At 49.0% G+C, this 14,474-nt stretch overlaps 1 protein-coding gene across 1 annotated transcript; it reads left to right on the top strand.

The window, feature by feature from the left end:
- The first annotated feature begins 10,319 nt into the window (after positions 1-10,319).
- On the top strand, positions 10,320-12,304 carry NR0B2 (nuclear receptor subfamily 0 group B member 2). The gene is made up of 2 exons (XM_060081266.1): positions 10,320-10,860; positions 12,063-12,304. The coding sequence occupies exons 1-2, from the start codon at positions 10,320-10,322 to the stop codon at positions 12,302-12,304; spliced, it is 783 nt and encodes a 260-aa protein (XP_059937249.1).
- Positions 12,305-14,474: the final 2,170 nt, after the last annotated feature.

Raw genomic sequence — 14,474 nt, 5'->3', positions numbered from 1 at the left:
GTACCAGCCATCTAAGGCCAACCACTTTACTTTTGTATTGAATTTCATCATCTTAGTCTTTTCAGGGATTCTACTCTTCTTAGTATCCTTTTCTAAATATCCTGCATCACAATCTTCTTTCTTCTGGATCATCCCTTTCAACTTATAAACGCAATTCAATGTCACTTTTTTTGAAATAAATTTATTTATGTATTTACTTTTGGCTCCGTTGGGTCTTTGTTGCTGCGCGTGGGCTTTCTCTAGTTGTGGCGAGTGGGGGCTACCCTTCGTTGAGGTGTGTGTGCTTCTCATTGCAGTGGCTTCTCTTGTTGCAGAGCATGGGCTCTAGGTGCGCGGGCTTCAGTAGTTGTGGCGCACGGGCTTCATTAGTTGTGGCTCGCAGGCTCTAGAGCGCAGGCTCAGTAGTTGTGGTGCACGGGCTTAGTTGCTCCGCGGCATGTGGAATCTTCCTGGACCAGGGCTCAAACCCGTGTCCCCTGCATTAGCAGGCGGATTCTTAACCGCTGCGCCACCAGGGAAGCCCGTCACTTCTTTTTTTACTATTCTATGACCCCACTTTCTCCTCCTGCCACCCCAATTTTCAGTTCTCTTTTGCAGCAAAATTTGAAAAGATTGCTTGTTTCTCCACTTCCTCACCTTCCATCTCTTCTTTATTTACTCTAATTAGTCTTTTTTTAATACTCTGACCAAGGTTACAATGACCCACTTATTGCCAAAGCCAGTGGACCACTATTACTTGACTTGACTTAGCTGCATTTGACACAGTTGACCCCTTTTTCCTTCTGGAAATAATTTTCTTTTTCCTTAGGCTTCTGTGATGGACAGAACTGTATTCCCCCCAAATTCCTATGTTGAAACCCTAACTCCCAGTGTGACTGCTTTTGGAGATAGGGCTATTTAAAGAGGTAATGAAGGTTAAGAGAGTTCGTAAGGGTAGGGCCCCTAATCCAATATAACTCGTGTCCTTACTAGAAGAGGAAGTGACCCCAGGGACTCATAAGCAAGCAGAGGAAAGGCCATATGAGGCAGCTATCAGCAAGCCAAAGAGAAAAGGCTCAGGAGAAAGCAAACCTGCCAACACCTTGATCTTGGACTTCCAGCCCTGAAAACTGTAAGAAAATAAATTTCTGTTGTTTATCACTCAGTCTGTAATAGTTTGTTATGGCAGCCCTAGCACACTCATAGAGCCGCCATGTCACCACACTTACCTGGTTTTCTTCCCACCTCACTAACACTCTTTCACAGTGTCCTGACTTACTCAGATTTATAACTGTTGGGGGCTCTGTCCTTTATCCCCTCCTCTTTTCCTCTATCTATACTTTCTCTGTAGGTGATCTCTTTTTTTTTTTTATAATTTGGCTGCATTGGGTCTTAGTGCTAAGATCCCTTAGTACACGGGATCTTTGTTGAGGCATGCAGGATCTTTCATTGTGGCGCGCAGGCTCTTCTTTGTGGTGCGCAGGCTTCTCTCTAGTTGTGGCATGTGTGCTCAGTAGTTGTGGCACGCAGGCTTAGTTGCCCTCGGCATTGTAGGTGATCGCATGATGCCTCTGGCCCAGATCTCTCCTGAGCTCCTGGAGAGCCCCACTTGGGTCGATTAACAGATATCTCAAAACTCACATGGCTGGTGATGGATGGTGGTGACGGTTGCACAACAATGTAAATGTACTTAATGCCACTGAACTATAGACCTAAAAATGGTTAAAGTGGTAAGTATAATGTTACGTATATTTTAACACAATAAAAAATGTATAACTTTATGAGACAATCTGAAATTTGAACTCTTAATAGATATTCTATTATATTCAAGAATTATTTTTATTTTTAAAAACCAACATGGCCAACACTGATGCTCCCACACACACACAAATTCCTCCCAAAGTCTTCCCCACTGAGCTAAATGGCCCCTTCAAGGACCAATTTGCAAAAGCCCAAACCTCCACTCATCTACGCATTTGGACGAGCCAACATCTGACCTCATCTAATCCATTAGTAAGTCCTGTTAGCTCTCCCTCCAAAATATATCTTGATTCTGTCTCCTCACCTTGCTGTGTGAAGCAAGATGCTGTTACTACTCCAGTCTAAACCAGCATCATCTCTTGCTTGGCATCTACTCCGACAGCTTCCTCTCTGGTCTCCTTACCTCCTTTCTTGTCACTTTATAGTCCATCCTCCACCCAGCAGCCAGAGCAATTGCTCTTAAGGATAAGCCAGGTCTTGTTATTCCCTTGCTTAAAATTAGCCCTATTGCCATTGCATTCAGGATAAATTCCAAGCTCCCAACCATGGCCTCCGAGGAGCAACAACATCAGGGCCCTGCCCACTTCTCCAGTCTCATCTTGTCCCACACTCCCCTTCACACACCAGGCTCCCTCCTCACTGGCTGCTTTCACTTCCTCAAATGCCCTGTCCTAGTTCCTAGGCCTTTACCAGCAACTCCTTTTCACCCATCAAGTCTCAACCCAAATGTCACTTCCTCCATGAGGTCTTTACTGACCTTGATATACAGATTAAGTCTCCATCTCCATAATTTTTGCTTTCAAAGTACCTTGTGCTTATCCTGTGTAATTACTTACCACAATTGAAATATACAGTTAAGAAATTTTGGTTCTAGGGACTTCCCTGGTGGTCCAACGGCTAAGACTCCATGCTCCCAATGCAGGGGGCCCAGGTTCGGTCCTTGGTTAGGGAACTAGATCCTACATGCATGCCACAACTAAGAGTTCACATGCTGCAACTAAGACCCGGCGCAGCCAAACAAACAAACAAATAAATAAATAAATATTTTTTAAAAGAAAGAAAGAAATTTTGGTTCTATATCCATCCCCTTTCCCTGGAATATAAACTTCAAGAAAGATAGGAACGGTCTGATTCATCCGAGCATTCAGCTCAGAGCCTCAAATGTAGAACCTCAATAAATATTTGGGGAATGAATAAATGGTCTGTGCCTGATACTGTTGACTCTCGTTATATAACTTTTCAATAAATATTGGTAAAATTTATTTTACAAATTGGTAAAATTTAAGTGCCCAGTACCATACCAAACACTTTATAAACATTATTTGACTTAACAGAATGCTCCTATGTTGTTATCCGCATTTGGGGGAGGAGAAAACAGGGCCAGAGAAATGAAGTCATGTGCCCAAGGCCACACAGCTGAAAGGATAGAGCCAGGATTCAAACCCACGCAGCCTGACTCCAGAGCCCACACACTTACCCACTTCTTATCTCAGAGTTCTGCCTCCCTGAATTGGCATTCTGATTTTATAAATCAGATCCAGGTGCTTGTTTGATGTGACTCCCTGCTGAGTGACCTAGGCCTGATCTTGAGCCCTGGTAAATTCACTGAAATAATAAACGTTGCCCAGGAAGGCCTCTTGGTCATAAGTCAGCCTCCCCTAGTGTGACCCCATCTACATTTGAACCCCATCAACAGCAGGTAAGTGCATGAGTACACCACCATGTGCTAAGTGCTCTATTGGGGGGGTGAACCTGATGATCTGGGAACTCAGGGAGCAAGCAAATTGTTCTGCCAAAGAGGTGGAGAGGGAAAAACTGTGAAGTCTGTGCTAGACCATAAAGGGTGACCAGGAACTTAGCAAACAGACAGGGTAACAGAAAGACATCCCAGGCACAGCGAACAGCTTGCAGGCACAAAATTGCATGACATGTTCAGAGTATGGAAAGGCATCTAGTCCTGACTCTGCCTCCCAGTTCCAGTCCTTAACCTAGGCCCTCTGCTGCCCAGGGTCTCCCAGCTGCATCCTCAAGTAGTCAGGCCTCTGTACAGAACAAGAGCATACGTGTGCACTGTGGTCATAGGATTGCAAAGCACTTTCATCCACATTGCCTTGTGGGGCGCCCTTTAATTTACAGATGATGCCCAGCCCAATGCCTGACACTGAGCAGTAGGTGCTCAGTGAAGTGTCACTGTTTAGAATGATGATGGTTGTTGTCCCTGTTGGAATAGTAACACCTTCGTCCCATTGTCACATGACGATTAAATGAGATAATTATTGGGAAAGCACTTTGTAAACCATAGAGTGCTGTACAGATGAGAGAGTGTTGTCATGACCTTTTCCTCCAGAAAGCCTTCCAAATTCAAGCTACTCAGCCCCATGGCTCCACTGTAGGGTTCCCGCCCCCCACCAACACGGGCACCCTGGCTCCCCTGTTAGAGCTACTGGGAGCAGGGCTGTCTCTCCCTCCTCAGAATGGGGCCTCCTCAGGGCTGGCCTGTGTCTCCCCATCACACTGAAGGCCCCCAAGAGCCAGGCTTATCTCCTCTATCAGACTAGAGTCTCTGGGGCCTGGCCTGTGTCACCCCAATTAGGTCTGGGGTTCCTAGAGCTGTGTCTTCCTCTTGAGACTGGGGACTCCTGAGGGTTGACCTGTGTCTCTCCCTTCAGATAGAGGGCAGCTGATGGACCATCTTCCCCCAAGAGGCCTCCTACCCCTCTGAGTGAATGTCCCCAGTCAGGCTCCAGGCTGTGGAGATCCCAGCTGAGGTCTTTCCTCACCCTCCAGGGCCTCCAGGGCTGACCCTGGCCTTCAGGCCACACACAGGGCTCAGAAAACACAGTTCCTCATAGTGCAAAAACATGCAAGACTTGAAATCCGGGGGCCCAACTTCCAGACCAGCTTTTCCATGACCCCCAGTGAGGGTTTTCCTCCCTCCTCTGGGTCTCCTCTTCCTCAACTTCTTCCTCAACCTCTTCCTCTAGAAAACAAGGGTGAAAGCAACAACAATAACAAAAACAACTGTCCTCTTTTCCAGAGCACTTGCTGTGCCAGGCACTCTGTGTTCTCACAACACCTAAGAAACGCATTATTAGAAGCAGGTTTGCTGTGAAACTAATGAAGCTCAAATTCCAGAACCTTGCATTTGCATGGGCTCTTCCAAGGCAGCAATGTCTTCTTAGGTCCCAGCAATGTCTTCTTAGGGTCAAATACATGTATATTTTTTTCTTTTTAATTTCCAAAAAATAAAAAATTTAAAGTACTAGTCAAGATCACTGTTTTTTCCCACTCTATCCTTCTTCCCAACATGAATTATTCCCAAGACACCTGGAAGTATGCGGGTGGTGGAGGAGAAACAAAGATTTGAATGGAGCAAGAAGCAAATCTGTGCAAAATTTGGGGGCTTCCCTGGTGGCGCAGCGGTTGAGAGTCCGCCTGCTGATGCAGGGGACACGGATTCATGCCCCGGTCTGGGAGGATCCCACATGCCGTGGAGCGGCTGGGCCCGTGGGCCATGGCCGCTGAGCCTGCGCGTCCGGAGCCTGTTCTCCGCAACGGGAGAGGCCACAGCAGTGAGAGGCCCACATACCACCAAAAAAAAGAAGAAGCAAATCTGTGCAAAATTCTTTCAATCATTCATCACTAAGTTGTCATTTCATATTGACACCAACTCAAAAAGGAAGTTCCCTCCTATAAGGAATAGGCAGTATATGCAATCATAAATGTTCCATGCATGTTTTTCTTTTCCAATAGGCATTACACAATGTAGAATTTATAAAAATTCTGATTACAAACCTACAAGCAGTACTAAAGGTAGCAAATACTGGGTTGGCCAAAAAGTTCATTTGGGTTTTTCTATAAGATGTTACGGAAAAACCCAGATGAACTTTTTGGCCAACCCAATACATCTATGTGTGAAGGGGCGTGTTTTACATCTCCTTACTATCAAGAATAAAACTTAAAAAAAAATTAACCTTGCAAGAGGAAAGACAGAATCATCTCTCTATTCCCACTGTAGAAATTTATTTTTAAAAATCATTGACAGCTCTACCTCCTTCTCTTCCTTTCTCTTCCTGAAAACGTCCATCCTAAAACTATTGGGTAGAAAGGAACAAGGTAAAAGCACACACCAGTGAAAGATGGCACCACAGTGGCCTCAGCAGGGGCAGGAGGGTGTCCTCAAAGAGCAGCGACCTGGTGTAGAGGGACAGGCCCAGCAGGGTGAAGAAGAAGTCCATGAGTGGGAGGGGCAACCTGACCCGAGGTATCAGAGCTCAAGTTGGGAGAGGAAGGCATCTTACAGCAGAGAGGGTTGTGGCGGAGATGGCAGATTGGTTACAAATGGAGGCTTGATCCAATGAGTAAATAAGTTAAAAATAATGAAAACCAGGGCTTCCCTGGTGGCGCAGTGGTTGAGAATCTGCCCGCCGATGCAGGGGACACGGGTTCGAGCCCTGGTCTGGGAAGATCCCACATGCCGCGGAGCAGCTGGGCCCGTGAGCCACAGCTACTGAGCCTGCGTGTCTGGAGCCTGTGCTCGGCAACAAGAGAGGCCGCGACAGTGAGAGGCCCGCGCACCGCGATGAAGAGTGGCCCCCGCTCGCTGCAACTAGAGAAAGGCCTCGCACAGAAATGAAGACCCAACACAGCAAAAATAAATAAATAAATAAATTTATAAAAAATAATGAAAACCAGATTTCTCAACGTCAGAGAAGAGAGGTATAATATAGAAAGGGCGAAAACTAGAATGAATCCCATTATAGTGTATTAAAATTACAGGTAATAGGGCCTCCCTGGTGGCGCAGTGGTTGAGAGTCCGCCTGCCGATGCAGGGGACACGGGTTCGTGCCCCGATCCCGGAGGATCCCACATGCCGCGGAGCGGCTGGGCCCGCGAGCCATGGCCGCGGAGCCTGTGTGTCCGGAGCCTGTGCTCCGCAACGGGAGGGGCCACAGCAGTGAGAGGCCCGCGTACAGCAAAAAAAAAAAAAAAAAAAAAAAAAAAAAAATTACAGGTAATAGTATGAACTCATGTTTTTCAGTACATATAAATAAACATAGGTATAAATGTGTGTGTGTGTGTGTGTGTGTGTGTGTGTACATTCCCTAACTCTGGGAGGGCTGGGAAGCAGTGGCACCCTAATAGCGATTAATAGATCTTAATTTCTAAATATGATTCTGGTACCCAGATCACGGTTTGTTTGTTTGTTTTTGCGGTACGCGGGCCTCTCACTGTTGTGGCCTCTCCCGTTGAGGAGCACAGGCTCTGGACGCGCAGGCTCAGCGGCCATGGCTCACGGGCCTAGCCGCTCCGCGGCACGTGGGATCATCCCGGACCAGGACACGAACCCATGTCCCCTGCATCGGCAGGTGGACTCTCAACCACTGAGCCACCAGGGAAGCCCCCAGATCATGGTTTTTAAATACTATTCTCCACTAAAAGATTAAATCAGAGCTACGTGAAGTACTAGTTGATTCCAGGGGCTGGAAAAGTGATATCTTCATATACCAGGAAACAAAGGATGTTCAAAGAGTAATGGGGGCATGTCAAAAGGACATAGACTCCAGCTTGAAGGGATTCCCATTGGCCAAGTCTGTGACAATCTGAGCATCAAAATAAATAACGATAGTAACAACTACAAGCCACTGAATAAAATAGGAGACCATGAATTCATAGTTAAATACAAACACACACAAGTACATTCAATGTATGAGGAGGAATGTTTACATAGTTTCAAAGTACCTCCTCAAGAAATATTGATTCAGGGACTTCCCTGGTGGTCCAGTGGCTAAGATTCCTCGCTCCCAATGCAGGGGGCCCAGGTTCGATCCCTGATCAGGGAACTAGATCCCACATGCTGCAACTAAAGATCCTGCATGTCACAAGGAAGATCCCGCATGAGCGGCAACAAAGATCCCGCGTACCACAACTAAGACCCAGTGCAGCCAAATAAATAAATAAATAAATATTAAAAAAAGAAAGAAATACTGATTCATTAAAAAGGGGGAAAGAGTAACTGGTATACAGAAGAGTCTGACAGAAATCCCCTTAATCAAGTGACAAAGTGAACCCTGGGACAAATGGAAATGTGTCCTCCCTGATATATCAGGGTGTATCAAGAACACAACATCACTTCCAGGGACAGTCCTACTAAAGATACATAACCCGAGTCTAATCACAAGAAAGCCACAGACAAACCCCAATTGAAAGCCATGAGACAAAATAACAACTCTTCAAAAGTGTCAAGGTCGTGAAAGGCAAGGACAGGCTAAGGATAGTTTTCCTGACCAGTAGGGGCTAGAGTGACATGGCAGAGAAATGCAATGTGCGATTCTGGACTGAGCCCTTTTACTATAATGATTTCACTGGAGCATTATGAGAAACTTAAAGGCAAAAACTAGAGATTAGATATTAATTTCCTGATGTTCAATGAGATTAGATGTTAACTTCCTGGTTTTATTCAATGTTAATTTCCTGATGATGATTATGTTGTGGTTATGTAGGAAAATGTCCTTGTTTGTAGGAATTACACACTGAAGTATTTGGGGGTGATGGGGGCTCAGGTTGGCAATTTACTTCCAAAGCGTTCAAGGTAAAAAAGAAAGTTCCCTGTACTGTACATGCAACCTTTCAGTGTTTGCATCAGTTTCAAAATAAATATCATTAACATGTGAAGAGGCTAGCAAAGAGTGTGCACCTAAAATATGTAGGCAAATATTGTCAGGCAATTGATCAGTAAAAGTACTTTGTTATTCTCCTGGGTTTGTGATGTTTGTACTTCATACTGATTTGTTTTATCATTTATTAAATGTTCACTTTCACACCTGATTTTCTATTCTTAATGAAGGCCCTACAAAATTGTATCAGCTTCATGCCCCGTAAAACCAATATTCATGAGTGGGCTTTCTTACTACCCTTTTAAAGATGAGAAAACTGAGGCACAGAAATATAAAGTGACTTGCCCAAGGTCTCTCAGTTAAGTGATGAAGAAGAATTTGGACCCAGCCAGTCTGACTGTAGACTCTCCTTCCACAGGATGTTGTGAAGACCCAGTAAGATAAAAGGGCATTAAAGGAACTTTATAAACGTAAGAATGAAGATTATTATGCAATTGTAATTGCATGAAAGATGCGTGCCTGTCTGCTGGGGCCTGTTTGCCTTAGTTCCTTAGTCAGAGGGAAGGAGGAGCAAAGTCCTCCTACTGTATGCCAGAAACTGCTTGGAATTCAACACGTAAGATCTCACTTTGTCCTCAAAGCACCCCTGCAAGCAGGCGTTGTCCCAGATGGAGCTTCTGAGGCCCACAGAGATTTGGGGTTCAGCCCACAGCCACATAACTGAAAAGTGATAGAGCCAGGAGTAGAGGCCAGGGATGGCGATGGCTGCCCAATAGCGTGTTAGCAGAAGGCTTGCCAGGCTGGGCTTGCCGAGGTCTACAGACATAATGCAGCCAAGGACCTTCCCACCAGCTCTCACAACCCATGCCCCAGCATCTGAGACAGATGCCTGGGACAGTGGAGCCATATGGCTGGTGGCAGAGCAACATTTCTTCCCAGATCATAAGTGGGCAACATCCGCAGACCAGGAAGCAGCAGCAAGGCGGGGGCCCAGGTAGTCACCAGCTCTGGCTGCACAACTGGGGCAGTGGGTCCAAGGGAAAAAGCAAGGACTTTGGAGTCAGACTGATGTGGGCTCTGTCTCTTCTTAGTGGTGTGAACTTGGGCAAGTCACTTTACCTCTTTGAGTTTCAAAAAGTAAGAATTGTGCCTCATAAGGAAGCTCTGAATATTAGAGTGGGAAGTGCCTGGCACATAGTAGGTGCTCAGTAAACAGCAGTATTTCATTGTAATTCTGCAAGGGTTTCTCAGCAGATATGGCCCCTCAGGAGCTCCAGGAATCCAGGCTGGGGAGAAAGAGCTCTTAAGGACCTTATTCGTGCAGGGCCCCCCAGAACTGGAGTCAGAGGAAGGCAGCCTCCTAGACTACACAGTGGGCAAAGTCCTCCCAGCCCCCCAGGATCCTGGCTCCCTTCCCTGCAGCCTGTTCCTCACCAACAGGAGTAGGGCCCCAAGGTTAGGCAAACAAGTGAGTGATAAGGTGCTTCCAGGCTGGGCCTTGTGTTCAAGGCTTGTCCGGCTCTGGGGCTGGCTTCCTAGCTGAGCGAGAGTCCTGCAGGCACCAATAGGGACACCTGCCATGGCCACCTGCTGATTGTGCACCTGAGGCCTTGGTGCCCTGGTACAGCCTGGGTTAATGACCCTGTTTATCCACTTGAATCATCTGATAAGGGGCAGCAGGGCCAGCAGGCAAGTGACCCTGTGCCCTGCACCCGCTGCTTCATTGACTGAAGTGATATCAGGGCCACGTGGAGCTTCCAAGCCTCCCTCCCCCGCCACTTCCCCACCGGTCCTGCCAGGGTCAGTGTGAGTTTCTTTTTTTTTTTTCAATGAACATGACTTCTGGAGTCAAGGTTGTTGGGCGGTTCCCCCCTCCCTCCCCCATTTGGGGATATAAATAGCACCCACAGCACAAAGCAGAGAGCGGGAGAGCCTGGAGGAAGGAGGAACAGATCCTCAACCATGAGCTCCAGCCAGCCAGGGACCTGCCCATGCCAGGGTGCTGCAGGCCGCCCAACCATTCTGTATGCACTTCTGAGCCCCAGCGTCAGGGACTGGCCCTCTGTGCCCCCAGCCCGTGGCCGCTGCCTGTGCAGGCAGCACCGGCCCGTCCGGCTGTGTACTCCCCATCGCACCTGCCGGGAGGCCTTGGATGTTCTGGCCAAGACGTTGGCCTTCCTCAGGAACCTGCCATCCTTCTGCCAGCTGCCCCCCCAGGATCGGCGAAAGCTGCTGCGGTGCTGCTGGGGCCCCCTCTTCCTGCTTGGGTTGGCCCAAGACACTGTGACCTTCGAGGTGGCTGAGCTCCCAGTTCCCAGCATACTCAAGAAGATCCTGCTGGAGGAGCCCACCAGCGGTGCAGGCAATGGCCAGGTGCCGGATCGGCCCCAGCCCTCACTGGCTGCGGTGCAGTGGCTTCAGTGCTGCCTGGAGTCCTTCTGGAGTCTGGAGCTGGGCCCCAAGGAATATGCCTACCTGAAAGGGACCATCCTCTTCAACCCTGGTGAGCTCCCAGACATTCCTGGATGGGCCAAGGCTGGAGGGGGGCAGGGCCCAGCCAGGGACAGCGCCTTCTAAGGGCTTGACATCTGTGATCACTTTGGGTCCTGATTATCACCAAATAGTCATCTCACAAAAGAGGCTCAGAGAGGCTAATTGACTTGGTGAAAGCCACACAGCCAGGTAGGGGCAGAGCAAGAATGGGGACTCAGGTCTATTGATCTCAGTATCTAGTCCTTGCCACTCTGCCTAAGAAATTGCCCTGACCCTCAGGGAAGGTGGGAATTGGGAAGGGGAGGGTGGGCAGACACAGCTGTGCCTCAGTCACGCCTTCACGAGAGGACTGCATGGGGAAGTTCTGAAGGTGAAACTCTGTGGGTTCAGAAAGACCACATAGAGAAGAGGAATAAAGATGAAGGGGGGGGGGCTTCCCTGGTGGCGCAGTGGTTGAGAGTCCGCCTGCCGATGCAGGGGACACGGGTTCGTGCCCCGGTCCGGGAGGATCCCACATGCCGCGGAGCGGCTGGGCCCGTGAGCCATGGCCGCTGAGCCTGCGCGTCCAGAGCCTGTGTTCCGCAACGGGAGAGGCCACGGCAGTGAGAGGCCCAGCGTACCACAAAAAAAAAAAAAAAAAAAAAAAAAAGAGGAAGGGGTGTGGGGGAGGAGAGGGAGGAGTCCCCATAAACTTCAGCCGGGAGAGCAACGGATAGAGGAAGTGTTCTTTGTAATCTGGAGAGCATCTAGATGAGAATTCCTCACCAAAGGCCCTCATAGAATGCATTATTATAATTCATTATAATCCTAGCGAATACTCATATTACACTTACCATATGTTAGGTCAAGTTCTAAGGCTTTTACATATACTAGCTCATTTAAACCTCAGAACAAGCCTAGGAGATAGGTACTATTATTTATCCCGATTTTACCAATAAGGAAACTGAGGCACAGAGATTGAGTAACTTTGTCCAAGGTCACACAGTTAATAAGTGACAGTGTGGGATTCAAACCCAGGCAGCCTGGGTCTTAACCATTGCTCTATACTGCCTCTCCATAAAGGATGGATAAATGAAGTGATAAATAAATAAATGAAGGAGGTAGTAATGGGTCCTCAAAGGCCAAGCCGGTGGCCTCTGGTCTTGGGCCAGTCTTGCCCCGTGGTGTCAGAGTAGGCTACTCACCAGCCATCTGTGCCTTCTCTGCCCGCAGACGTGCCAGGCCTCCACGCCTCCTCCCACATCGGGCACCTGCAGCAGGAGGCACACCAGGCCCTGTGGGAGGTCCTGGAGCCCTGGTGCCCAGCAGGCCAAAGCCGCCTGGCTCGTGTCCTCCTCACGGCCTCCACCCTCAAGTCCGTTCCACCCAGCCTGCTTGGAGACCTGTTCTTTCACCCTGTCATTGGAGACGTTGACATCGCTGTTCTCCTCGAAGACATGCTTGTGCTGAGGTGACCTGCTCCAGCTCAAGCAGAGACTGGGTGGAGGCTGGCAGCACTGATTCAGCCTGGTTGCTCCCTGGGTGACCCAGTGCTCCCAGAGGCTTCCCATGAGCAGTTGGTCCCGGCCCAGCCCGGTGGGCTATGGGGCCCTCACTCAGCCCCACCCCTTCTTGGCCTTCCTTGGTTTGGACACAGTGCTCCAGCTGTCTGGCCAGCCCTTGGTGGTCCCAGAGCCTCTGGGCCAAGACTCCTATCCCCTCCTGGGATGGGGTTGGAAGTTTCGACTGCTCATTGGGCCAGGAGTCCTATTGACTTTGTACAGAACTGACTTAAGTTATTGGGTTTTGTAATAAAAGGTGTGATACACTTGGAGCCTGACACTGTAGTTTGTACATGTGGAAGGGACCCGTTCACCTCCAGAGCCACCCTGCCCCTGTCAGAGGGAGACCAAGATGAAGGAACTATAAGTGGCACAGAAACCAGACCTCAGGAAACTGGAATTTTAATTTTTCAGAGTGGGATGATGATTTCATTTCTGGGGGTGAGATTTATTTCACGTGGGTCTGAATTCAGGGGGCAGTGTCAGTTCGGGACCCTCTCATGTCCTTGCCTTTATCTTAGGGGGTAGGGAGTGTCTCTCCTTGTCTTCAAATCCCCTGCTGACCCCTCCCTCAGCTCCTGCCCCGTCCTCCCTCTCACCTCAGTGAGAAATGCCAATTACAGCCAATAAGGAAAATGAAGCAGCCCATTTCCAAACTGAAACAGACAGGTTACAGGAATTTCTGCAGTTTGGGGTCATTCACTTCCCCCCATTCCTTCAGCGGACAGAGGAGTCTAGTCCACAGTTCTCCCAATGGGAGGAGGCAAGGGCAATTAGGGCTGGCCTGGCGGCTGCTTGGAAACCAGAGCAGACCGAGGCTTAGTTGCCACACCAGCTGTTAAAGGCTGAAACACACTTCCATGACCATTGGCGCATAGCCACTGCCTGGAGTTCCCCTGCATTTCCTTCCACTGCTCCTCTGTGCCGGCCCTTCTCCTGGAATCCATCCCCATGTCCAGCAGCTAGAGGGCAACGCTTGGCATAGCCACGGCTTCCGGGGCTGCTCCATTCAGTGCATGGCTTGTGTCTATTCTGATTAGTCAATGTCTGTGCCTCACTGTTTGTTAAATATTTTGAATATCACTCAGGTCAAGGTCACTGACCTGCAGGGTGGGCAGAAGGGAATGATAACAACACACATGCCTATAGGACCCCCTTTCAGGTCTCCTCCTTTCTCCAGCAATGAGGCCTGTCCCAACCAGGCCCCACCCCCCTCACCACCACAGTTTGGATTCTTCTCACGGGGGTCCAAGTTAATTATTACTCAAATTAGAGGTCATTCACTCAGGGACAGCAGTCTAGGAGTCATCATCACTCAGACCTTTCCCTAAGGCCACAAAGAAAGGCACCACAACGGAACCGGCCATGTACCCATTATGGGCACCCAGTGCCAGCAGCAAGGGCACCCCTGTCCCTTACCCAATCACCCACTCACCACTCAGACACCCAGAATGAGACAGAATGGCACAGCTCAGACCCCACAACGAAGACACTCACACAACTCAGACCTACAACTCTCTCTCACAGACACACTAAGTTGAACAACTCAGACACGCTTACATAGACCCACAAAACAGACCCTCCATCGGCCCACACACAGCACAGGAATGCACAGCCCAGATACACTCACCCAGCAACATACGGCAAACACATTCACAGAGAGGAGATGTGCCCCCAAGCCAGACGTTCACACCTACACCCCTCCACCCATGGGTGGGACACACCAGAGCATGCTCTCCACCTTCTGTATGTCACAGTAAAAGAAAAAGTGGCCCCCAGCGTAGGGAGACCTGAGTCCGTACACTTCAGGTTCTACCCAGAGGCTGCAACTACAGGCCAAACTGCTCTGTCCAGCATTTAGGGCCTCAATCACTCCCTTTTCCCATGGCGACCCCAATATCCACCCTCCTCTCAGAAAGGCCATGTCCTGCTCAGCGACACCCCCCAGCCAGGACCTAATCATATCCCCAAATAGAGATGTCCTCTAGAGCCCAGGAACAAACCCTGCACCCCTCTACCCTTTCACCCTCCACCGGAAGCCCAGACCCAGACCTCAGTCCCTGACACCTGTCCCTGCCCTGCC

Source organism: Mesoplodon densirostris, chromosome 2 (assembly GCF_025265405.1).
Source record: "Mesoplodon densirostris isolate mMesDen1 chromosome 2, mMesDen1 primary haplotype, whole genome shotgun sequence".
Taxonomy (NCBI): Eukaryota; Metazoa; Chordata; class Mammalia; order Artiodactyla; family Ziphiidae; genus Mesoplodon; species Mesoplodon densirostris.
Note: the sequence above shows the minus strand (reverse complement) of the source record. Positions and strands in the feature narration are given on the sequence as shown.

Coding starts and splice junctions, on each gene's coding strand:
- NR0B2 (XM_060081266.1), top strand. CDS start 10,320: ATGAGCTCCAGCCAGCCAGGGACCTGCCCATGCCAGGGTGCTGCAGGC. Junction 10,861..12,062: donor GACCATCCTCTTCAACCCTG/GTGAGCTCCCAG, acceptor CTCTGCCCGCAG/ACGTGCCAGGCCTCCACGCC.